This window comes from Rhea pennata, chromosome 20, assembly GCF_028389875.1.
Source record: "Rhea pennata isolate bPtePen1 chromosome 20, bPtePen1.pri, whole genome shotgun sequence".
Taxonomy (NCBI): domain Eukaryota; kingdom Metazoa; phylum Chordata; class Aves; order Rheiformes; family Rheidae; genus Rhea; species Rhea pennata.
Window position 1 is genome coordinate 4,534,454 of NC_084682.1, and position 24,744 is coordinate 4,559,197.

General features: G+C 46.8%; 2 protein-coding genes across 4 annotated transcripts; one reads left to right on the forward strand and one right to left on the reverse strand.

Moving 5' to 3' along the window:
- On the forward strand, window positions 1-1,207 carry EMC6 (ER membrane protein complex subunit 6). The gene is made up of 2 exons (XM_062592236.1): window positions 1-176; window positions 280-1,207. Exon 2 carries the CDS (start codon window positions 322-324, stop codon window positions 652-654), a length of 333 nt encoding a protein of 110 aa, XP_062448220.1. The 5' UTR covers window positions 1-176; window positions 280-321; the 3' UTR covers window positions 655-1,207.
- On the reverse strand, window positions 1,076-24,626 carry P2RX5 (purinergic receptor P2X 5). Of its 3 annotated transcripts, none has more exons than XM_062592235.1 (12): window positions 24,574-24,626; window positions 14,952-15,102; window positions 11,343-11,414; window positions 10,387-10,462; window positions 9,935-10,031; window positions 9,391-9,471; window positions 8,361-8,499; window positions 7,289-7,425; window positions 6,546-6,639; window positions 5,896-5,961; window positions 4,972-5,054; window positions 1,076-4,529 (listed from the first exon to the last, which is right to left on the reverse strand). In XM_062592235.1, the coding sequence occupies exons 3-12, from the start codon at window positions 11,391-11,393 to the stop codon at window positions 4,454-4,456; spliced, it is 900 nt and encodes a 299-aa protein (XP_062448219.1). In that variant the 5' UTR covers window positions 11,394-11,414; window positions 14,952-15,102; window positions 24,574-24,626; the 3' UTR covers window positions 1,076-4,453. The 3 variants fall into 3 exon arrangements, with proteins under 3 accessions (XP_062448219.1, XP_062448217.1, XP_062448218.1); XM_062592233.1 differs by lacking the exon at window positions 24,574-24,626 and adding an exon at window positions 17,459-17,653; XM_062592234.1 differs by lacking the exons at window positions 14,952-15,102; window positions 24,574-24,626 and adding an exon at window positions 12,457-12,530.
- Between the last annotated feature and the right edge of the window lie 118 nt (window positions 24,627-24,744).

The window sequence follows — 24,744 nt, forward strand, 5'->3', positions numbered from 1 at the left end:
CGCGCCAAGATGCCTGACAGGAGCTTCCGGCGGCGAGGCGAGCGGCGCGGCGGCGGCGGTAGGTGAGGGCGGCGCGGCGGCGGCGGCCGGCGGCAGCGTCCCGCAGCAGGGTGCGAGCTGTGACGGCTGGGCCCGGCCGAGGGCGCCGCGGAGGAGCTCGCCGCTGTGGATGAGAGGTACGGGCCGGGCCGGGCCGGGAGCGGCGGCGGCGGCGGCTCGTTACCGGGGGCGGGAAGCGGCGCCGCCGCCGCCGCCCAGCGCGCGTCTGCTCTGCCGCAGGCTCGCCGGAAGGGAGGCGGTTCCCGGAGCGGGCGGGCGGCCATGGCCGCGGCGGCGGCTAAGCGCGAGGGGCCGCAGTTCATCAGCGAGGCGGCGGTGCGCGGCAACGCGGCGGTGCTGGACTACTGCCGCACGTCGGTGTCGGCCCTCTCGGGCGCCACGGCCGGCATCCTCGGCCTCACCGGCCTGCACGGCTTCGTCTTCTACTTCCTGGCCTCCGTGCTGCTCTCCGTGCTGCTCGTGCTCAAGGCCGGGCGGCGATGGAACAAGTACTTCAAGTCCCGGCGGCCGCTCTTCACCGGGGGGCTCGTGGGGGGGCTCTTCACCTACGTCCTCTTCTGGACTTTCCTCTACGGCATGGTCCACGTCTACTGAAGCAGCCGGGCGCCGTGTCAGCCGCCGGGCTTCCTTTCCCGGTGAAGCGGGAGGACTGTTGCCAGCAGGGTCGTCGACACCACTAGGCCAGCGTACCTTTTAAACCATTGTTTGCTGCTTGTGTTGTTAATACCGTCAGTAAATTATGCCTGAGTACAAATGAATCGGTAGCACTGTTCTGATTAAATGCAGGGTGAAACATCACTTGGACGTCTCCTGTGAACGCGTGCGGTGGTTAAGGGATGCCTTTTGCCTTTTGTTGCAGTTGCATCTGTGGGTTTTGGTCACCTGAGCACCTTGTTGCCCCTGCATTTTTAGGATTAGAAATGCCAGTCGTCTTCGCTTGTCATTTTGCTGCTTGCTCCCGCTTACAAAGACTGGTAACACGTCACCCTAAAAATAATCCACTGACACAAGGAAGTAGTTCACAGTAGTATGTAATTAACTGTACATAAAGATTTGGTACAGAAGTATATTTGAGTCGCTAGTGCAAATGTTATCTTTCGTAGTTGCCACATGTACGCTCTATAAATAAATGCCATTTTCATGGGTACTCTGTGCTGTCATACACAAAAGTCAGTACATAATATTCTCACAAGTCAAACACTGCTCTGTTTTGAATGCCCTTGTGTCCAATGAAATACAGGCAACCAAATGAGGAGTACTGTATCCAATTAACTGCTCGCTCAGTCTGCGCTGAATATGCCTGTAAGACTGTCAGCATTTTCCCCAACTTAACAGTTTATTAGTGTGGTTCCATATGTCCCTGGCAGGAACTGAAGGAAAAAATTAATCACCTACTATACATGTAACTTCTCTGCTGTAGAGGTGATCCTGCAAACAGTGTTTGATCAGTAGATTCAAATGAACGACTCCAAACTCTTGTACAGCATCCGTGTTTTTCCCTACGCTTCCCTCTACAAACCTGTGTTGCTCCATGTGGTTCTTTGAATTGGTCATTGCTTCACCAGAACCCTGTTTAAGATATTCCCTGTTTATGGTATACAGAGTTATCTTTACAATGTAAGGTATTAAAAAAAAACTTCACTGAAAAGTCAGGTTGTAGCAAAATACAAAAGGTAGATTCAATACTGTAAACATTGCCACAATCATGTTACCTGTGATCTTCTGAAGGAAAAAAGATGGTCTAGTTTTTGATTCCCTTGGTAGTAAATTTTGACAGATTCATGCTATCAGAACTGTCACTTCTTGCCCATTAATGGATATCTTTTCCACACTTGTGCTTTTCAAATACTTTCTGAACTCTTAATTACATTGCTTAGCATAAATGTTTATCACCAAGGGAAACTGAGATTTACATGGGTAAGAAGTTACCTAAAGAACATGACAGAGGAGGCTTGGACAGCATTGCCCAGAAGTGACAAATTTTATTGCTCTACATAAAACCTCAAGGAAAGAAAAATCAAACTGAAGAAGCAAAGAAGCTTGAGAAGGAATCTGATTGTTATGTTTTATAAAAAGTAATTCTGTTAAACAGAGGGTATAAAATAAGGAAATGCTTTAGGGAATTTCAGTGGAGACTGAAGCCCCTGAAGATTTCAGTCAGGAAATAGCTTATGTTGTCTAATAAGAGGGTGTTGTTTTGTCAAGTTGAACCATTAATTTCAGAAGAAAAAGGGCAGCTTTGTGTGTTATGATGAGCTATTCGGTCTCTAGGAATTGTATCTAAGCCTAATGGTGCTCACAATGGTGTTCACCACATGTTTCACCATCTAAAAATCATTTAAACAGAATTCAACGTTGACAGTAAAAAAAAAAAAAAGTGCTATTTTATTGGTATGGTAATTCTCATAGCTCCAACCAGTGCAGTCAGTTACACGCACACTGATTCATGTTTGTCTACAAGAGAGACTTTGGCTATGATTATAGCATCAGAGGTACACAGCTTATCCTAAGTATTTTAAATCCAATGTTTAATTCTATTTTCTAGTTAAATGTTTGAATAGTTAATCAGTATTTGCATCTGAACAGGAGGAGGAAAGCAAGTGGACGAGATTGTGTGCAGTTTGCTATTGCTGACTCGGACTCAGAGTTTGCCATTGTTAACAGAGGTGAGTTTTAATTTAGAACCAAACTGTTGCTTGGGGTAGCCACTTCAAAGAAGTTAAAGCAGAGGTGAGCGTGGCTTTTTGTTTCTATTTGTATGCAATATGTAAACCACTGCAGCAGCAGGAGTCCTTGAATCTTGGTACACAAAGGAGTGAACTGAAATACTTGGGAGTCTTTATCATGAGGACTCCTAATTCATGGTGACTTGGTGGCGTTTACAGAACATTTGAACACTTTGTACCAAGCCATGGTGCAGAGGCTTTAAGTGAAAGGATTAGGATTTCAGAAAAGACAGGAATATTCACCTACAGCCTTCAGGAGCTGGTGAGTCAACTCCTGTCAGCTCAAGCAAAGGCCAACTTTGAAAGTAAACAGTGTTGTTATGTAAGCATTTTCTCCTCTTACAGTACATAATACATTCACAAAATGGACTGCAATGAGACTGTGCAACAGAGGTGAAGAACCATTCTTCAAAGTTGACAAAGCATTTAGAAAGTGGAGCTATGACTTCTAAAATTTCCTTCTGTTGGCACATTAAAAAAAAAAAAAAGTGAAAAGTCTGTTTTAACCACCAGACCTCCCCTTTGCAACCTCTGCAGAAGAAAGGAACAAATACAGTGCAAAGCAACCAAGCAGCTATGAAAAATGGCAGAAGCATAAAGACCCCAGTCAAGATCTCCTCCCACTACCAGAAATTGTAGGTGATGCAGAAAGGACAATCCCATGCCAACAACAGCAAATGAAACCAACCACTAAACAAAGAACAGGGAACCAAGGACCATCTCCATGCAGATCCTCTCAGTGCCGTGTTGCTTTTCAGCACGTTAAGCCCTTTTCCTCCCACTGTCAACCACAAAAACATCTGTCCCTGCCTTGCTTCAAAATATTCCTCTGCCTGCTGATACCTTTTCTGTACTCTGAAATGTTGGTTCTCTGGGTCAATTACGAGTGGAAATCTGGGTAGCAGATGAGGTAGCTGGGACCCAGACATGGCTAAACTGGTTCTCCATTCAAAGTTGTGGCAGGCTCATTCTCCTCTTGTCCAGCCATTCCTAGGAGAGATGAGCAGAGCACCTTGTTGCAGCTGTTTTAAGGGCTTTTCCTGAAGGAGCACTTTTTCTAGTCCTCTCGGTTATACAAACACAGCAGTGCCTCCTGAAACATGCCTAGTCAGCACAGGCATTGTAGGATAATGAGCCCCCTTTCCCTGGGCTCTGTGAGCTGCTAAACACTGCATTTTGCTGCACTTCCTGACATGAACAGTCCTGCTGCTTTACATCTAATCTTGGAAATAAAACAAGCGAGAGTTAGGAGCTGCGGTTACAAGCCAGTGGAGCAGGAGACAGGTCAGTTTGTGGTTTCCTCAGAACGTCGGTGGTGTTTCACAGTACTGCTCTTTTGCACACAAAAGCAAAGCACAGCCACAGGATAATGCTGGTTACTGACATAGGTACAGGTGTATCTATAAATAGATATAAAACCATTCAGTTGGTGTCTTCCTTTTCCTTTTATAAAAACCTTTTATAAATCCATAGTGATAATACAGCTGTTGCAAGCTCAGGATATCAGAGAACATCTGAGGGCAAGAAGAGCTTTTCTGGAAGGACATTTTGTCTTCTCTGGAAATCCTGAGAATACAGTAGATCTGATCTGTGGTGTCTCCACCGCCCAGTTCCACACCTGCGTAGTCTTCCTGGAATACATTTCCAGCTAGCAGGCCCATCCCTGTCTACAGCCCACCGAGCTGGTCTGGGCTCTGATTTCCATTATGAGTAGGGCTACTTAATGATTTCCTAGAACTGGACCTGAGGAAACAAACAAAGATGATAGTAAAGGCAAGCAGACTACCTTTCTTTCAGGAGGCAATCTGGGGAAGAGCTCCTCAGCCAGGCGTCTCGCACCTTTCCACAAAGGCAGTCACCCTCCATACAGCTGAAGCTTGAGTTCCCAGTTTCATGAGCTCTTGGAGATGCCCCAATTCCATCTGCAGTCATTACGGACTGAGAATGTGAGGCCATTTATAGACCAAACATGATACAGCGGCTTCCCTTGTTCCCCAGTTAACTACATCAATAATTAGGGAGGGAGGGAATAACTTGGCTGAACTCATTTGGAGGTGTATAAATTCCTGGAATTGAATGGTCTTTTTGTGCCGTTAATGTTTGCTGCAGTTACCATATCTCCAATTCCTATTAGTCATAACAATAAAGCTATCACATGTAAACACAAAAAGCAAGTCTCACTTACTTTACTTCCTCATACTTTTTGCCTCGATAAAAGTTACTCTTTTTAATCAGATACAGCAGCACCAGGTCACAAAAGAAAGCTCCCTGCAAAACAGTGGAGAGAATTTGTCATGTCCTGTACCAAGGAACAAAATCATCTCCTGTATGGCCACCGCTGTATCTTCCCCTCCAAACTCACCCAAGCTGCACAACCTTCAACAGTCTTTTCTGCTGGCTAGCGTGCTGGGCCTGCATATATTCACATTCACTCTAAGTTCTCATTTATGCATTTGAATCTATCTTTTTCACTAGATGCTTAAATATTAGGGTATTTGCATTGTGTTTAAGGATCACTTTAGCCAGCAAAAACAGTTTAGGCGTGCTGCAGTACAAACATTCTTCATTTCTCAACTCAAGCTTCTTCAGTCATTACTTGCTTCTGCTGGGAAAGCCATTGTAGCCCCAGACTCAAGGGTGAACTACTACATGCAGGATAATCACAGGCAAAAGAGCTGATGTGTAATTGAAATTAGAGGGCAGACACTGAGAAAAACTGCACTCAATGTATTTGATGGCCTTCAGCAGCTAGAACTTGAGCTTATCACAGTCTTCACCATGTTTGCTCTTGCCATACTAGCACCGTTCAGTTTCTTTCACTACATGTTTTACCTTTGAAGTAGAAAAGGAAGTGTTTAGATAAAAATTTGAAATGAATATTACTTAAAGAAGAATAACTTGTAGAAGCTGTGTTTTCCTCCATGAACTGTAATTGTAGGGGTACATTAACAAATGCCTTTGAGACAGGACAGACACACTGACTGAGTAACGACAGTACTAAAAAACTCTTTGGGAAAAGGTATAACAAATTATCCCATTTCATACTTCTAACATCCAAATGACAGATCTGGATCCCAATACATTACCTTAAGGAAGTACATTAACTTACCGCTCCCATGAGAGCAAGCCCTGAACCAATATTGATAATGGTGGGAATGATGTTAAATTTACCCGCCTGAAAGAAAAACAGGTCATGAAGTATTCAGCGGAAGAACAACCCAAGAATAGGTTTAAGGACATGGAGTTATGCAAGAGAAACTACTTAGACCTGTGGGTGTGTTTCGTTAGCAAGAGGCAGGCATGGCTGTAGAAAGTTAGCACCGAATATCTTTGAGGCTACAGGTTTGTGTTTGTCTCAGATCCAACTGCCTGTGGCTTTATTTCTGAGCTTGCATCATTCCTGGATTAAGCTTCTTTTTCTACAATGAACATGCATGGAAGAGTCTCAGGAGCACCTTTACCTCTGCTGGACTTCACATGAGCCTGTTTTTAGATATACGAGGTGCAGACTGGTGCCCTTTACCTCATCCACACTCCAGGTCATCTCCTTCCTCACGTGGAGTTAGCGCTGCACAAATGAATGGCAAGAGATCTTCTCTACGACAAGCCAAAGAGGCTCTTCTCTACGACAAGCCAAAGAGGCTCTTCTCTACGACAAGCCAAAGAGGCTCTTCTCCTGCCAGCACTGCCTTTCCACTCAAAAATGTCTCCCCATTACTTCCTCTCCAGGCTCGGAAATATTCTGGCCTGGGACCTCACCTTGCCATTCACCATCACATCAAAGCGGATTCCATATGCTTTAATGAGTGTCCGGTAGTCGACCCCATTGGCATCCTGGTAATACTTGGCAAACCTGGAATTTAACAACATTGATTTTAACTCCATCATCTGCTCCGTGTGCACACAAACACATCTGAATTCACTGCACTGTTCAAACAGATCTCTTCTGCTGTCAAAAGCAGCTTTAGCTTACAAACTTGGTCCAAACATCAAGTCTCACTGGGACACCCAGGTTGGGCACTTCTCAAAAAGGTATTTCATTTCTAGTCTCAGCTCAATTTATCAGAAAGCCACTCACATTGGTAACTGTCTACATGCAGTTAGAGAGACAGAATTAGATCTCTGCTAAACCAGAGATTTCATGGCTTGGGCCTGCAATGAACTGGTTAGGAATCAGATAGGGGAACAGTGGTTAACATCGATTACAAAGGGTCTGGCAGAAGTCACAACCAGTCTGTTTTCAGAGCTGGAATTACAGCACAAGTGTCAGGAGTCTGATGCTGGCAGCACGTGGAGGATGAAGACTTGGGCAGGGGTGTGGGAAGCAGGGAGCTGGCCACGTGCATGCTGCTCTCCCTCCCTCAGCTGAAGCCACGTTTGGCCAGAGGCACTGCCTGGCACGACCTGATCTGGTTCTACTTCACTGCCGAGCTCTGATGCCCCGGAGTCGAACCAGCTCTGCCCAACTGCATGTACCACATCACGTTCTCCTTTTTGCCTACCTGAAGTTGTACCCAGAAGAGATGGATTTTTCTGAAAACTTGTTATCCAGCCGGCTAAAAGAATAGTGAGGATTACATTCAGACGGAGCTTTATCAAGATCACAGTTCCATTCAATCTGAATTCCTATCACACCACCCTTAACAAAAAGAGAGACAATGTGAGTTTTATAAGCCTAGTTCAATTCTTGTGTCTTCAAAATTGTCAGCTCCTCAGGAAGGTTTCCCCTAGAGACAAGAACAGAAGCATTTCTAGTCACAGACACGAGCATATACACTTCTGGATCGGCAAAGTTCATGCTTATGATATTAACCATATTATTCTACACTAGTACTACCCTATTTTTTTCTGTACTAGTATCAGAGAAAAGTGTAACAGTGACTTCCTGACACTGCCTTCACATGACCCCAAACTAGCCTAAGAGGAGATTTCTCATCCCAGGGCACTTTCATTCATTCATTAAGTGGCTGTAACATACTTCAGTGAAAAAGTCATTCTTTTGTAAATGGATAGAGACCAAAAATGCAGAAGCCAGCATGAAGCCTGCCCTCTTCTCACCCTGGAATGCCTCAGATGGGCTCTGTTCCCTCATGTGCTACATGAACTGGGTTGCAGCCTGTTTGGCACTGCAGCCTCAGTCCTCCATGCAGAAACATGTCTGTTTCTCTGAATTCCCGCAGAGGAAGCTTCGCAGAGCTCCTCTGAGCAGGAGGAGCCCCACTGACCTTCCGGAGTTCTTTGTGTCTAAACTGTTCTAGTAATGTTAAGATTAATCAATCAGCAAACCCTGCTGGCAGAGCAGTTTTTGGCAGCCCTGAGTAACAGACAACTGACCTGACCACCTCTTCCACAGCACCAGCAACATCACTTTGCCTGAACAACTGTTCCCATTCCTGGGGTTAGAATAAATGGGATTCAGCATGATTTTAAGAACCAGCATCTCTCAGCTGGCCCCCTGAGCCTGGATGGGCAGCAAATTTCCAGGCAGCCAGCAGTTCAGCAGTTTTCCCCAGGGCCGCCCAGGGAACAGTACAGCCAGTGGGCAAAACGCACGGGTTTGAGGGGTGCTCCTACCTCCAAGGCCATTTCCTGGAAGTTGCTCCCGGCCCATCTGACAATGCTCCCCAGGAGGAAGATAGGACAGTAGGGATGCTCTGCGCTGTAGCGGCAGCTTTTCAGGTAGGACTCATTGCTGGTTGCCAGCACATTCATCCTGCATGTGGGGAACAGGGGAAGCCATCTCATCTCCCTCTTTGCTTGCCTACACAGCTGGCTTAGAGAGCACAGCACCCCCATGGCTGCAGAGACAAGAAACTCCTCCAATATTCCATATGCACAACAGCATCTTCCACCACCTCATCACCCTGTGGGCCTTTCTTCTGTTGGACTAGGGAACACAGCCTGCTCATGTGAAAAAAAGACCTTCAGGCCAGATGGGTGCTTGGTCAGCTGAAACTGAGTCAATGGATGGACTCATCTGGAGCAGGCTGCCAGGGTGCTCCAGGGCCATTTGGTACAATGTCTTCTCAAAGATGGGAAAAAAAAAAAAAAAAGATACTGGAAATGCCTAACTAAGCCTAGCAGAGTGGCAAGACAACACTCTTTTTCTACAGTTCCTTCTTTCATTCATTCAATTAAGCCAGAGCTGCAGCAGCAAATGCAAACAAAATTTTAAGTTGGCATTTTCCCAGCCTTGTCCAGGTGCCTTCATTTTTACAAAAAGGAAGAGAAGGAATAACTGAGAGCAAAAATGGCTGGTGAGCCTGACTTTACACTAGCTTGGAACAGATCTTGCTCCTTAGGAGCTCCCCCCAGGCCCATCCTGTGCTGTAAGAGCCATTACAGACCTTATTTGGTGAGGGACAGCCTCATCCCAGCTGCTGATTTCCTGAGAAGCTCCCAGAAGATTGGTAGCCTTCCCTCAACCTCCAAGCCCTCATTATCTGCTTGCTTCTGCACAGCCTGAAGCCAAAGGCCTCCTCCTGCCTTAGAAGAGGATACATTCATTTCCCCACCCCAGCACTCAGGCAGGGAAGGACGCTGGAGCAAACATATTGGCTCTGTGATGGAGAGGACTCAGGGACCTCTGAGCACCCGCACTTACTTGGAGAACTTAAACTTGGGGAAGCGGATTGAGTTCTTGATGTAAATGGTGAAGTTTTCTGCACTGGCAAGAAGAGGTTTCCTGGAAGAGAATGGCTTGTTATCTGTTTTATGTTTGTACCCTGCCCATGTGTTTAAACTGGGATTTCCATTTAAGAAACAGCTGAGTTTTATCCTGTGATGCTTCCGCAGGGTGGACCCTCTGGTCAGGGTTTAGGGCTTCAGCAGCCAGACTGTGTGGCCTCCACAGACCAGTCCTGGCTGCCCCCACCCCTGCCAGCCATGCCACTTGCACCCCTTTGCCAGTGAGGTGTTAGTGAGGAGGATGCAGGTTCGGGGTGGGGGGTGCAGAGAGCTGGACACAGCCCTGGGACTGCCAGCTGGCAAGCCAAGCAGAGGGCCAGTCCTCCGTGCAGAGCTCCCTGCTGCACCGCAACAGCCAACATTCAAACAAGCAGCCAAGCAGTGGGAACCCAGAAACAGCTCTGGATGACACGCAAGCCAAAGCAACGCGAGCTTGGAATCAGCACAGGATGGTCACATACTTGGACTTGGATCTTTTCTCCACAGGGCACCAGGCCAGTATCTCACAAGTCCCTCTGATGTTGTCCCTGTCTTTCAAACAACGGCCAGTCTTAACCCCTGCAGCACAGATGTCACAGAAAGTCACCAAGAGCAGCCATCTCCTCTCTGTCTACAGGTCAAATGAAAATCAGATGCTTTTCACTGCTACCCTAAGCCCTCCTCCCCACTGTGAAAGGGCCTCTCAACTGCAACAATGGCCCTCTTGTTGCTTCTCTGAGCAGCCTGGGGTGCTTTGGCCCAGCCACTGTGGCTTAGCAGAGCTAAAAACAAGGCAATCTCAATAAAAGACAACAAAGAAAATAAAGCCATTGCCACATCCTCCTCTTACTAATGGTGGCTGATATCCAGCCGATGTCTCTGAAGGAGCCTGCCTCTGCCAGAACCAGTACAGGAGGAAGGATCCTGTCCTTACCATTGCCAGCCACCACTGCTTCCCCTGCTGGGCAGTCCCCATCCGTGTAACACAGGGCGTCGGGAATGCTGACACTCTGCAAAGCGGAGGAGAACAGAAGTGAGACATGCAACAGGGCACTGCACGCTGGAGGAAAACTATCAGTCTTGCTGCAGCCCCCAGGAGGGATCACTGCACAAACCAGCTGCGGAGGTACCCAAGTCGGCAGGAGCAGAGAGGGCAGGCAGCTACTGAGCCGCCTGCTGAGTAACTGCAGCCACTAGAGGACAGACGCATCCTGAACAACAAGCTGCGCTCTCAGCCTGAGCTACACCTGTGCTTACAACGAGACAAGTCAATCAGTGCTGCACGGAGATGCTCCCTGGACAGCCAGTGTCCTCCTCCCCCAGGCTCTGGCCCATTCTGAAACAGGTAACCACAAAAGGCATTTAAACAGGTTTAGCTCAGTTGGTTAGAGCGTGGTGCTGCTAACACCAAGGTCATGGGTTCAACCCCCATACGGGGCTACCCTGAGGGTTGGAGACCTCAGGTGCTTGATTTGGAAGGTGCTAAGCACCCTCCAGTGTCCTGAAGGTAGTTAAGCCTGAAAGTTCAGCCCTTCCTTAGCAGTTATCTTGGACAGTCTTTTTTATTGTTACTAGACTCAGTCACCTCAAAGTTGTTCTCCCACGGCCTTTTCTGGCTCTAAACAATCACTCTTCTCCATCACTCCACCTGGGCAGAGGTCCAACACCCTTCACTAAAGTCAGCCAGACTCTCCACAGTCAGCACCTCTGGAGATTAAGACAGCTGAACTGCCCAGCTTTTCAGTAACCCGCCCAATTTCCCGTATTGAGACGTTACACTACAGAGAAGCAGCATCTGCCTTTCATTTTCCCTGTGTTCACTGCTCCCCAGGTGTCAGTTCTAACCCCATTTTTAGGAGCCTGGGGGCCAAGAAGCTCAGTTCTTCCTACCTCAGGACACGTAGCTTGCTTCTGGTTTGGGGTCACAATCAGGTTCGTCATAACAAAGAATACGTTTTCACCCTAGAATAGACAAAACAAGGCAGGAAGAATTAGAAAGTCTATCTCGGTCTTACTCTTTTACCTGTTACAAGGAGAATGCAGTTCTATGCAGAACAGTAACATTTCCCTCTCTCGTGGTGCTTTTCAGGCTGAACTAGAACAGCTTTGTTTGGATGAGGCTGGATACTACCAATGTCACCCACAGCGGGGGAAGCTCCGACACAGAGAAGTGCAGTGATTCGGTCATTCACTCAAAAAAACAGCTGAGGGCTGAGAACAAAGAGGGTTTCGGAGCATCCCAGGCAAAGGTGTTACCATCCACTAGATCATGCTGCTTCTCTGATACAGCTGTGAGCCTCCTGACAGGCACACGGAGAGTCTGATCAGGCAGCCTCGGCGTGAGCGTAAGAACACGCAGCTGCGGCAGGTCTCTGTGGCACAAGGGCTCTGCTTCGGAGGCTGCGTTAACGTGTGATGGGAATGCTGAGCCTTGCCTCACTGGCTGCTTGGCAACCGCGTGTCCTCCTTTTCCATGAGGACACAGCGACCGAGCAAGGCAGAGCCGCAGGTACTGGTGCTCAGGCAGGGTCACACAGGCTGGCACAGCTGCACCGGTGCAGGCCTGAGGTCACACCGCGAGGCAGCAGGGCACGGTTCAGGTGCAGGTTTGGTGCAACACCACAGTTGCACGATAAAACGAAGCCGAGCGCCTCTAGCACGGGCCGTAGTAAAAGGAATACAGATCTTTTTACCAAGCAGCTGGGATGACTGGCCAAGACATAGACATTTGACTGTTGTTTTGTCCCTAAAAATCCTTGTTTCTGGCAGTGTTAGGCTTCCTTTGTGTTCACGCAAAGCCATAAGGTATGTGCTGACACCTGTTCTAGGGCTGTCCTTTACACATGCACAGCTTCTACCTCATTCCTTCTGCAATTTCAGCAAAAAGAGTTACAAAAGTGCTTACACAGCTTCCTGTCAATAACCAGCCGCCAGAGTTAAATACAGGAAAAACAAGCCTGAAGGTGGCTGTACAGTCAGCAAGAAGGGAGCGAAGGCAGCTTACCGCATTACTGGAAAGAGAGGTTGGTTCTCTCATCCCTTGTCATTCGGAAGTGAAACGAATGCAGAAATAAAACGTGTGCTTTTACCACCTCCACCGCGTAGCAGGCACATACAGGAAAGGGAGGAGGAAAAGAGTCAGCAACAACCTTGGTTACAGCACTTTGCTGTAGCTACAGGAACACTGTAGCTGGGATTCTTGACAGCCCCCAGGGTGGTGGGGAGCCTGACACACACCGAAGGGACACACATGGTCAATAGAATCAGCCCAAAAGACGGGTCCAGGGTGCTGCCCACAGCACAAGCAGCGAGAGAGACCCAACTCCATTCACGCAACCAGCACCGCCATCCTGGTGCGAGGCAGGACAGCCCCAAGCGTCTTGGGCAAGCAATCCTCGCTCCTGACAGAAATCAGCAGCGTGTCAAGCTCTGCCAGCCATCTGCAACACCAGGTGCTGATATGAGCGAGCACTGGGCAATAAATATGCCAGATTAGAAGCAAACTCTGGACCTCAGACATCACCAGGTTGCTTGGAGTAACAACAGGAAATAAGAGGTTTCTGCCAAATTGTTAAAGAATGAATTAAGTCTAGTCCAAGGAAGCAATGAATGATGGATTCATCAGATGAATCCCTGTTCTGCGTTAACCCCAGAACGCCACTGGTTCATCCTGTCCAAGGGTATTTTCAGCCCTCAGTGGTAAATTTCAGTAAACTGAGTGTCTGCAGTTTCTTCTGAAGCAGCCTCTTGGAAAAACCCTTCCAACACAGAGCCCTGCTTGTTCCACATAAACATCACAGGTCTCAGGTTTCCTTTTGCAAGAGTGGAGCTCTGTGTTCGGCGTGCTCCCTTTCTCCCCACTGCTGTGCTCTGCAGGGGGTGTATTTACCCCACACCCCACCAGAGCTTTGGGAACGCAGGGAAGTCAGTCCTCAGCAGGAGGGATGCTGCACTCAGCACTGCTACGCCAAGGAGAGCTGTCCACCCCTTTGTGGAGGAGGCAGGGTTTCTCCCAGACCTCGCTGCTCCTGCTCTGCTCCCCAGGTCTCTCTGGTACCCACCAGCCCTCCCCCCCCCACCTTGACAGCTCAGAGTCCTCCCTCCTAAGTGAAATAAGAAAGATCATGCTGCAGCTGACAGATGCAAGTGACTTAATATGCTGAGAGCAAGCACTCAAATATTCCTAAAAAGCCATATGAGATGGATCTTACAGATGATGCAAGACAGACAGCAGACCAGCAGTAATCAGCACTTAGAGAAAGAGGGCTCAGGGGATGGCCACAGGCACATCTGCTGCCCACAGAAGTTGTTTTGTGTTTTTGTGTTCTAAGAGTGCCCAAGGTGTAAGTCGCTGTGGTTACTGGGGTTGGGGCACAGCAGGGCAGACTATAGCAATAGCAGATTCAATATCATTGCCTGATTGCCCAAACACATTCAGATTTATGCAGTTATTGTAGAAGAATGGTGCTGTAGCCAAGACATCCGCTTTATTGAGAATGCTACCTGGCTATCTTTATTCAGTGCCTCACACTACGAGGCCTCCCAAAAAGACAACATACGGTAACAAGATCATTGCTTGAATCACAGGAGAAACATCAGATAAGTTAAAATACTGGCCAGCAACACCATTTCGTCCATGAGTGTGCACAACTGCCACCTGTTTTCTTCACCAGGGCTTCCATGCACTTGAACAGAGTGCTCCAGGCACCCTCAAGCACGCTGCACAGCAAACTCTGGACTGAAATTTGGTCTGCAGCGAGGCTTTGTGCTAAAATTGGTGGAGATACAGAACACAGATCCACAGATCTGAGCAAATCCAGGCAGCAGGAGAATGAGGTTTTATTCTTCTGCACAGTCAAGCAATTTGCTCAGTTTAGAGCTCTCTGTTCCCTGTCATCATAGGACCCTGATTTTTGCCTCATACACTTCCATGCACACATGATGGATACTAGCAGAGAAAGCACACACACAAACAGCCTGTGGCAAGCACAGCTGCACAATTCCTACTCCAGAGCCAGGCTGCATCTGCTGGGATCTTTTCTCCTTGAGCAGCAGCCATGCATCTCACTTTGACCAAGACAAGGAAGCAGCAAGGCAGATTTAGACAGATATTTAAATCAGCTTCCAACATTCAAATTGCATCACATCTTATTTCCATCTCCTACCTCCTCTGGGCTCCCCTGTACATGCCTGCTTTAGCCCAGCAAAGGGGGCAAGCAAATGCTTTGCTCATATGAGCAGTCTCCCTCAAATCCATGGGACTTCTGCTGAAAAGTTTTGTTTGCTCAGTGTCAAGGGCCTTTATGAGAGAGACAAGGCTGCTTTGACACCTGCTGGAAAGACCTAAGAGGAGGCACAGAATTGGTCTCTTGTAGCCCATCTCCTTTTTATTCACAAGAAAGGTCTCAGTAAGCCACTTCAGCCTTCCCAACAGCAACCATGCTGGAACACATCTTTCCAGCCGAACAGCAGAGTTGATAGCAGCAGGGTGATGCTAACCTGTGGAGGGATGACATAGTCTGCAACATCCCACAGCCGCTCCCCCAGCTCGGAGGTGTTGGTGAAGGCCACCCCTTTCAGCTTGGTGATGACAGAGCTCTGGAGGGACGTGTCCGTGTCCTGATAGCCTTTCTTGACAACAAAAACCCACCTGCAAGGAACACAGCAGGCAGCAGCATTAGCAAGAGTGAACAAGTGAGCCAGAGAAGATTTATACCCTGGTCAAACACCATTCAATGGCAAATCAAAATACACCAATGACACCAAACCCCCTGCAACTGCTACTCCAAATTTAGGATGAACTCTTTGACACAAGCTGCACTTATCTACAGCACAGGAGGAAAAGTTAGGACCAAGCCCACACATGCAGGGAAAGGCAAAACAAATGGTCACAGTGGATAAAACTAAGCCTGGTGCAGCTCTGTCCTGTGCTCTGCCCAGTGACCTCCATGGAAACAGGGCAAGGCAGGACAGGGTCCTCTGCTCTCGAAAATGAGAAACAACATGAGCTTTTGCAAATTGCAGAAAAGAGTTTGCCTGGTTTCACAAATAAATGACTCGTTTTACAGAAGGCCGTTAGGCTGCCAGTCCAGCAACAGATCTTGACAGGGCAGATGCAATTCCAGAGAGCGAGCTGAATATTAGGAGCAGAAGTCTGCAGAGAGTGTTCATGGCCAGATAGAGGATCTTTGGTATATAGGTGCAACAGTAACAACAAGATTACAGCCTGGCCTCTACAGCAGGCAGGGCTTCTCCGCAACGCACTTGGAGAGCTGCCTCCTCCCTGAATGGTCTGGGAAAAGGTTTTTCTTGCTCTTCCCACAAGAAACAACAAGAACTCCATAGCACAGGGAAAAAAAGCTCTCCATGTTGAATGAAATACCTCCTGCACAGTACTGCTAGAGTCACTCACCAGGACGACAAATCTGCAAAGATTCCTGCAAAAGCTACAAGGGCCAGGGCAGCTTTCAGGGGAGAGCAGGGCAGCCGCCCTTGCAGATGCAGTTCCCCCTTGCCCTGCACTGACCTGGCATGCACTACTGCTCGCAGAAAGTGAAAGCGACCATCTCTGGGGCTGCGTAGCGCTCGCAGGTGCTGCCCTTCACCCACCTCTTGTTGACAAACCTGAAGAACTTTCTCTACTCTTGTGAAGTCTCCTGCTTTTGTGTTTTTCCAAGAACACTGTTTTTCTCCCCAAGAAGACTCAAAGGCAGACCCCTATGTTCTCCTAGTGAATCTGAGAGGAAATGGCAGCTGTGTCCAAGAAATGCCTTGATCTGGAGGGGGCTGATGATCACAACTCCACAGCCATCCTCTGAATAGGTACTGGTGCATGATCAAGCAGTCAGACAGGCCAGACTAATGCTCACCACCTCTATGAGTAAGGTGCAACTCCTTCAAGGCCAGGCAGAGAGCATCAGTGATGGTGCCAGAGGCTTGCTGAAGGCACTACACGCCTAGGAAAGGAAACAGCCTGCATGGCCGAGGCAGTCTCTGAAGACTCAGGATCACTGGTCACGCTATAGCCTTCTTGCACAGAGGATGTGTCCTCGGCATTCTTATCTACAGGATTCCTCCTTTAGCAGCTAACAGCATGCCAGACTGCTGAGACTCCACCTTTGCCCAGCTAAATAAGCAGGCTCTGGAACTGTACAACTTTCTATAAATAAATGCAGCAGGCATAAATGACTCTTCTATATTTAATCACTGAAAACACATGAGGAGAAAAGGGATTCAAAAGCACAGACAGTGAGGATGAAGATTTACAGATCACGTTCTGAAAAACCTCAGAAACTCAGAAAGCAATCACACAGATGTCAAGGAGGCTGGATAATTCCAGGTCTGAGCCCGCAAGCTGCAAGGACTATTGCTGTTTGTTACGTGTCAGTGTGCCCAGCCTCTTGCAGAACTGGGCTTTTTCTGACCAGTGCTCTAGCTACCTCCATGTCAATCAGCCTTGCTCTGAAATAAATGCAAGGCAGCTGACATTCATGCTGCCTCATCCTGCACACTCCCAGCTGCTGCAGCCCATTCCAGTACAGGAATTATATACTTTGTTCTTGGTTCCCTCCCATATAACTTGAGCGTGTCAGGCATCCATGCAGACAAGCTTGCTTTGTCCCAGGGTTCAGCAACTGTGGCCATAAATGCTATTGTTTCTAATGATTCAGGTATTAAGGTTTGGCATCATTCCCACAGAGTACAGAAATAAAAGCCTAAATAATTCATTACAAAGCCACAGTGCCATTTGATCTATTTTTAACCCCAACCTAACCTAATCTGAAAGGCAGAGATGAATCTAACAACCCCTGGCAGGTGAAAAGTCAGATACATGTCTATGAGACATTACAAAATTCTGGTTTTATAAATAAAAATGAGCATTTGCATTAAAATCATAAACCATAGCAAGCCATCACTATATATAGAATATCTTACACTAATCTTGATCACAACACAGCAAGCAATCACAACTGCAGCAGTATATTAAATGTATAGTTGATTCTTACCCCACCAGATAAGCCAGGATGGAGAGCTGCACAACTCGGTAGAGAATCCCCACCTTCTTGTTCTTTGCAATAACGTATTTCTCAGTTTTATAATCAAAAAGCGATAGAAATAAACCCTTCCAAGCCACCTGCCCCATTCTCCCAGCTCGCTCTTTACTCCTGGCTGGAGCAGACAGCAGCGTTTTGAGCTTGCATTAGCCACACGTGCTCTGCACAGAAACCTGATACTCCAATCCCTTCAGAGCAAAGGGCCGATCTCCTCCCTCCTGTCAGCTGCTCTCCAGCAGCAGCTCTCAGGTCGGAAATCAATAGCTGCGGTACAAGACAGTCTTAGCTGCTTTGCAGCTAATTCATCCTCTGGGAAAACCCCTGCCTCAGTTTTGCTCGTATGCTTTATTTTTTCCCCCTCAGCCACAAAATGTTAATAATGAAAGCTACGGTACAGCACTCAAGGTCACAGAGCTATAGCACCTCACTGCTGAAGCCTTCCTTCAGTTTATATGATGGTAAAACACCTGTTTATATTTTTAATCTCTTAAGTGTTTACACAAACAAAGGGAATGTGTGTTCTTCCAAGTCATCCAAAATATTTTCTTGGCTACTGTATCTTCCCCTCACAAAATTAACAGTTTAGGAAACTAACAAAAGCAGTTTTGCACGTTAAGGCCTTAACCACCCTGCACGTGGTTAAGGGATCTGTCACCACCATGTCTCATCAAAACACACAGCGAGTGCTGTGTTAGGTGCATCCAGATACAGAACATAAAATCTGATGAAATACCAAAGGGAGAGAGGAGCAGATTTACCCCTCACTGGTGGAGGAGTTGTTTACTTGACAGTAGTACAAGACATGACTCCTAGTCCAACTGAGACATTTCCGTGTGCAAGGAAATGATCATTACTTAAATTGAGAGGGATGGCTACAGCGTCTCCTGGCTAAGGAAGGAACATTATGAGCTCTGAGGAGGAAAATGAAATAGGCCTGGATCTTCCAGCAATCGGGCTAAAAGTTAACATACCTCGTCACGAGAAGATCCATCAGCAAGCTGGGGCCTGGCGCATTTCCTGTATGTGTGCACTGATGGCAGAGGTCTCTCAGGAGCGTTTCTGGGATGGGACTGCCCAAGAGACTGCATCTATTAGAGAGCACCTTTCAGAACCGTGAAGCCTTTTGCTGGGCGTAATTTACAGGGTTTGCTATGTTCAAACACAAGCACCCAACCAGCTCATGCCCGAGCGCTGTGTTAGGCATAAATGGCAGGTTGGGGCAGCAGAGGCCTGCTGAGGGGACCTGTATGGAGGAGGCCATGAACTGCTCTGTGTCTGTCATGGCTGGGCCCAGCCAGCTCCAAAACTGGTGTAATACCCCACCAAGCACCAGAAGCGCAGGTAGAGGAGCACACAGGACCTTTGTGCGGACAGATTTAAGAAAGAATGGCAGGCAGGAATAAGGGGGCATCACTGAGGACGTGGCTGGAGACATGATCTTGGAAGAGGCACTACACACCAGAAGATGCACATGTCTGAGGGCCTGGGCAGCCCACACCAATGCAGGGACACTGAGCAGCAATGAGAAATGGAGGAAAATCAGTAAATAGTGAGGAGGAACAAACAGCATCATCTTACACACACCTCTCCAACTTCCTGCACCACCCAGCACCTCACTGAAGGAATTGGGACAGCATAAGCACAACTCGAGGCAGAAATACAGTCAATTAAGACTAGTAAGGAGGGAGAATCAGCAACTGGCTTAATCTGAGTCTGGAGAAGGGAGAAGAAAGGTGTTTACTTGCCTTTTTTTTTTTTTTTTGACTGTTTCCTTTTTCTCAAAAACTGAATCAACGATTAAAAGGTTGTGTTAGCTGACAACAAATTATGTACAAATTCGCTGCTGTTCAGTCTGCAATGGGAGTGCCTGACAACGGGAGCCTGGGCTAGGTCAGGACCAAGAAGGTTCTTAGGCATGCAGTCAGCATCTGGAACGTGCACTTGAACTCAAGCCAAGAGCGAGTCACAGCCATCTTCTGAACATGCAGAAAAACACTGCGTTATCAAGGCTGCAAACAGTGCAGTGAAGTTGTTATTTGCTCTAGCACACATACCTGTTCCATATGAAATTCTCTTCCTAGAGACAATCATTTCTGAGTATCTCAGGTTCTGTAAAAATTTTATCTTTCATCCTCCCTAAATTCCATCCCAAACTTAAACAGATTGGTCAGATTTTTAAATGAGTATGAGGGAGAAGTTTACTCCAAATCACAGAAGAATCACAAAGGGCATAACAAAGAACAGAACATTATCCTCAAATATCCCTCATTTTGTCTTGCAGCCATCCTTAGATCCTCTGTCTACAAAGTGAAAGAAACTGCATAACCTTTCTCCAGCAACTGCAAAACTAGAACATAAGTCTGCCTGTGCCCTCCTTTTAACCCAAAGGCTGCAGTGCTTCCCTCACTTCAGCCCTGCGGCATGCAATTGTTTCAGCACATGGATCTTTAATGATGAGATCCCTAGGGCACGTGGACTGCTAAGGGACACCCAGCAGGGACCCAGCCTGGCTCACTCAATGTGGCTGCAGCCTCCAAACTCTGTTGGCATCGCTGCTGCTTGCCATGGCTTGTGTGCCCAGTGCGAGAAGCCCCATGAGTGCCCCAGGTCCCTGGAGGACGGTGCCTCCCACTCCCACATGCTCATCTGGCCCACTGCCATCTGCTGGGGCTGAGATACCTGAGAGGCCATCCTGACCCCTCTGGCTCAGAGTTAGCTCCAACTCAGCCCTGAAACTCTGCAGCTGCCCTTCAGGCTCAGAGTAGGCAAAGGGCTGATCTTCCTTACCTCTCCCACCCGCCTTGACCCTCCAGGCAGCCTCTCTCTGTTTATCTCGCATCACTAATCTCGCAAAAAAAATTTGCCGCTCCCAAGCCCCTCCTAGAGCCCTCTTTCTCACTCAAGCAACTGTTAAGAAGCAAGACTCACAGTTACACCCTTCCTCAAGCAGTATTTGGCCTTTGAATCCACCCCTCCTTACCAGATGCTTATACATCAGACTGCCACTTGTAACCATCTTACAGTTCCTCTATTTGAAAGCCTGAAGCCCGAACAGAAGTTTTCTACATTTAGTAACCAGAGAAAACAAAACCCTTCATGAAAGCACACTTCTGTGCGGCTCAAGGAGACCATGATGGCCAACCAGGCCAGGAATGAACAACAACGAACAGCAGGCTCAGCCTGTCTTCCCCAGTCACCGCCCAGACCTCAGAGGCGAGCAGTGCAGCACTGGGTGCAGGGAGACCTGCCCAGCTCCAGAGCTGCGTTGAGACAGCAGCATCCTAAAGGAGCCACCAGCCCTTTTCCCACTCAATCTGCTCCTAGGAGAGATATTTTTGCAAGTACAAGCTCTAGGTGACAGCCAAGCAATGTTTTCTGTGATCACGAGCCTGGTCCCAAAAGAATACCATTTGCTTCCTGGCCCTGCTGGAATTGCTCAAGGAACTATTCTAAATCTCAAGTATATCTCACATATCAAGTTGCCCTATTTGCTCATGACTGCTTCCATCATTGCTCCACCTGCACAGAAAACATCCAAGCTCATGGAGGACCAAAGTATCAGTGGAGTCAACTCAGGCCTTGGTGGTATCAGGAGAGCTCCCTCTCCATCCCTGTCTCTCTTAGAGCCACCTCCTTATCTCTCTGGGTGACTGCACAGACTAAAACCATACCAGGAAACTTGCTAACAGTTAAGTAGTGTGTTGCTGTCTGGCCCGCTTTTGCTTAATGGCAAAGAGCTAGGTCTGCTATGAGTTTTTGTAATTATTTTCCAGGTCAATTAATGTGACAAACGATTTCCCTAGGTTAGAAAAAAAGTGCTCCTTACTGTAGGAAATGTTCCTGTTAAAGGTTTGACCTGCAGATGTCAACAACATTTGATCACTTATTTAAAAAAAGAAAAAAAAATGTAGAACTAATACTTTTCTTGGTTTTTAAACTCACCAAGTAAAATCAGTTGCAATAACAGTTTTTAAATAACAAGTTTTGTTTTCTATTAAATGTACTCCACAATATTCTGAATGTTGTGCAACATTCATGCTGACAGTGCTGTTGGAATGCTCTTGAAAGTATTGTTCTTATCAGATGATGGTGTGAAGCTTTTCACAACCTTATTCTTTATTGCCTGGATAGCAAGATTACTGGTAGGTTTAAGTTCCCATGGGTTATTCAAACATAAGCAATTTCATTCATGCTGTTATGGAGTGGAGCAAGTAAATAGCACTCCCCCCCTCCAAAAAAAAAAAAAAAAAGAAAAAAAAAAGTTTTCCTTAGTTGTTCATGAGGGACTGGAAGGCTGGATCTCTTCTGCAACATATCTTCCTTCTTGAGTCCAGCATTTCGAATTTCTCATGGGAAAAAACAGTTCTGATCCTTTCCCATGAAGGTTATTTACTCAGTCTGGAAATTCCCACAGAAAGGATTTCTCCTTCAGTACTGAAGTCTTTTCTTCATTCCTTACGCATCACACCTGTATATAACTCCTCACTGCTCACAGTAATTGCCTTCTCAGTATTCACATGTAGCCAGAGGATACACAGCCCTTGTCTGCCCAGACTGCTACTCATCTATATTTCTCTCCATCTGTCAGTAGCTCTTCAGTATTAACAACATTATCTTTAAGTCATACCCAAAAGAGACCACGCATTTTCCAAAATGACAGCAGACAACTCTGGCCAGGACAGACAAGGTCCACAAGCGCCTGCTGGAGATGCTCATTTTAAGTACTTGTCTTGTTCATTGCCAGTTCCAAATGATCATCTTCCAGGCGTTAATTCTCTCAGTGATCCCCACTCAGCCCTCTACTACATGATCAAGTGCAAAAGAAACACTGTCTCTCAAAGGCACAAGAGCTGATGTAGAAAATGCTGAGACATTTAAGGACTGGAAACACTCCTGCAGCAAATGCCTGAACGATGCAGACACACAATCCTTTACAGATAGGCACCAGACCAGCTACTGAAATAGAAAGGAGGCAAGGAGCAGAGGATGTAAGTAGGAGGTAAAACAATTCTGGTAAGGAAATGATCAATGCAAAAGGCAACAGTTAACTCTGTTCCTTCCCCCGCCCCCTCTTTCTCATAGCACCATACTTCCAGGTCAACAGCTAATGAAAAAAACAAGTTGATGAGTTGAACAGATAGAAGACAGCAAGTTGCTCTTAGACTACAGCGTATGCATACTGAAACACATACAACATCAAGCATGCACTGCTTTCTGATGATGATGGGTTTACTTGCAAGAATAAGGAAACATGCACGCAACCTGCAAGGAAAGAAATTCCCATTCAACTTCTCTTTTAATCCTTGATATGACTTTGCAGCATATATAACTACATTACTACTTCCCAATGAAAAATTTACAAAAATGAGCTTCAATTTTTGTCATCCTAGCTAGTACTCCTGGTTCACATGCCCTTCAATTCTTCCTTGTTTGGAAAACAAAACCTTTTTTTCAAGAGTCTTTGGAAAAGCATTCAGACCTTCTTTAGAAAGAATTCCTTATTTCCCAGAGAGGGTTGAACAATAGATGAAATCAGACAGACGGGGAACATGAGGATTAATAATCCATCCTTAATCCTAGAGGCTCCTGGAAAGTGAATCCACGGAAATATTTTTTCTGTTGTTACATAGAGAAGCTTCCAAATTTGTCCACAGGAGCGAGACTTGGAAGTGTGCCCAAGCTCCTGAACATACTTTCTCTTTGGTTCAGCTCATAATTTCTAGAAGAGCAATTTTCAGATATACTTTTCTGCACTGCTTCCCTGCTGTCTCAGCAGAGATGCTCATTTATTACAGAACGAGGAGACACTAAAAATGTGACTCAGTTCAACAGCTCTCAGCTTTCACCATGGCTCTACCCTTTAAATGCACTCCAGGTTGCTACCCCAGGTCTTGAATCTCGTATACAGTGTGCAGGATATTCAATAAGGTTTCATTGTCATCAGTAACTGGAGCTTTACCCAGTCCTCTCCCCTAGCCCAAGAAGTGAAAATGCTTGAGGAAGAGTACTAAAGAGGGGGAAGAAAAATACAGCAAATTAATGAAATTGATCCATCATGCCCTGTTCTGTGAAAGGGCTGGCACTACGTCAAATAAGAGAAGTGGAATACAAGTGCACATAAAAACATCATTGGGAAATTGCGTGCAATAAAAGATGGAACAACAGCTTTATGCAATACTGTATTGCAGTTTTGACCTTCTAAAGCCAGCCAATAAAAGCATCAATAGGGAATAAAAGGAAAATGTTAAATCAAAGGCCTGAAAGCCAAACATTTTTAATAAAATGTGTGTTCACATTAACTAATGACTTAAAAGGCAAAAACCCATTCTTGAATACGCTTGACAGATCACCTCCATTAGTACATTAATGCCGCCTTGCCAATATGTAGCACTCCTGACCTGGAAGATTGCCAAGCAGGCTTAATAGCTCCACCAGTGGCTGCATGCCTCACTATGAGTGCTGAGGAGACACCTACATCCCCTTTTGCCAATGACAAATTTCACCATGTAAACATCTTGGAGCTGTAGACTGAGGCTTCTGCCCTTTCCTCCCCCAAATTACCAAGTAGGAACTCTTTCTGGTCATAAGAAAACCTACATGGGACACAGATCTGACCGACAGAGGAAAAAGACTTCATTAGCAATACCCTTAACCAACCTGCCTTGCACATAACCTTGCCTTAGCTTTGGAGGCTGGTAGTACCCTAAGTCAGTCACACGTTACCGTATCAAGAGACTTGTGTGTCCCAAGCACGCCCAGAGAACAGAGCCATGGCGTGGAGTGCAGTGGAGTACGAAGATGCTGGAGCCATTTTAGGCAAGCTGGCAGTGTTAGAAGCTACCTGCTTGCTGCCCCAGAGTTCATTCACCCTGTTATAATGAGAGACAGGAAATTTCTCTTTTGAGCTGTAATCTTATTAGCCTCCAAATAAAACTGCCCCAACAGACTCTCCAGGCTGGCAGAGCACTTCATTGTTCTCATCTGACACTAATGTCAGCACCTAGCACTTAACAAAGAACTACTTTCTTGATAAGCTTTCCTGTAAGGCAGAGATCCACTTTACTTACTTCTGATGACCATCAGGCCACCTGCGCTCCCACAGTTCAATACATGAACGGGTCAGCTTCTGAACACGCTGAAGGAACTACAACTCAAGGCTTGTGAATCTTCCTGGCATAGAGGAAAGACATAAGCAGCTGTTATCACTCCTGATTAAAACAGCATTGCAAAATAAATCC

Coding starts and splice junctions, on each gene's coding strand:
- EMC6 (XM_062592236.1), top strand. CDS start 322: ATGGCCGCGGCGGCGGCTAAGCGCGAGGGGCCGCAGTTCATCAGCGAG.
- P2RX5 (XM_062592233.1), bottom strand. CDS start 17,595: ATGGGGCAGGTGGCTTGGAAGGGTTTATTTCTATCGCTTTTTGATTAT. Junction 10,032..10,386: donor AGCAGTGGTGGCTGGCAATG/GTAAGGACAGGA, acceptor TCTGTGCTGCAG/GGGTTAAGACTGGCCGTTGT. Junction 7,426..8,360: donor TCCAGGAAATGGCCTTGGAG/GTAGGAGCACCC, acceptor CTTTTTGTTAAG/GGTGGTGTGATAGGAATTCA.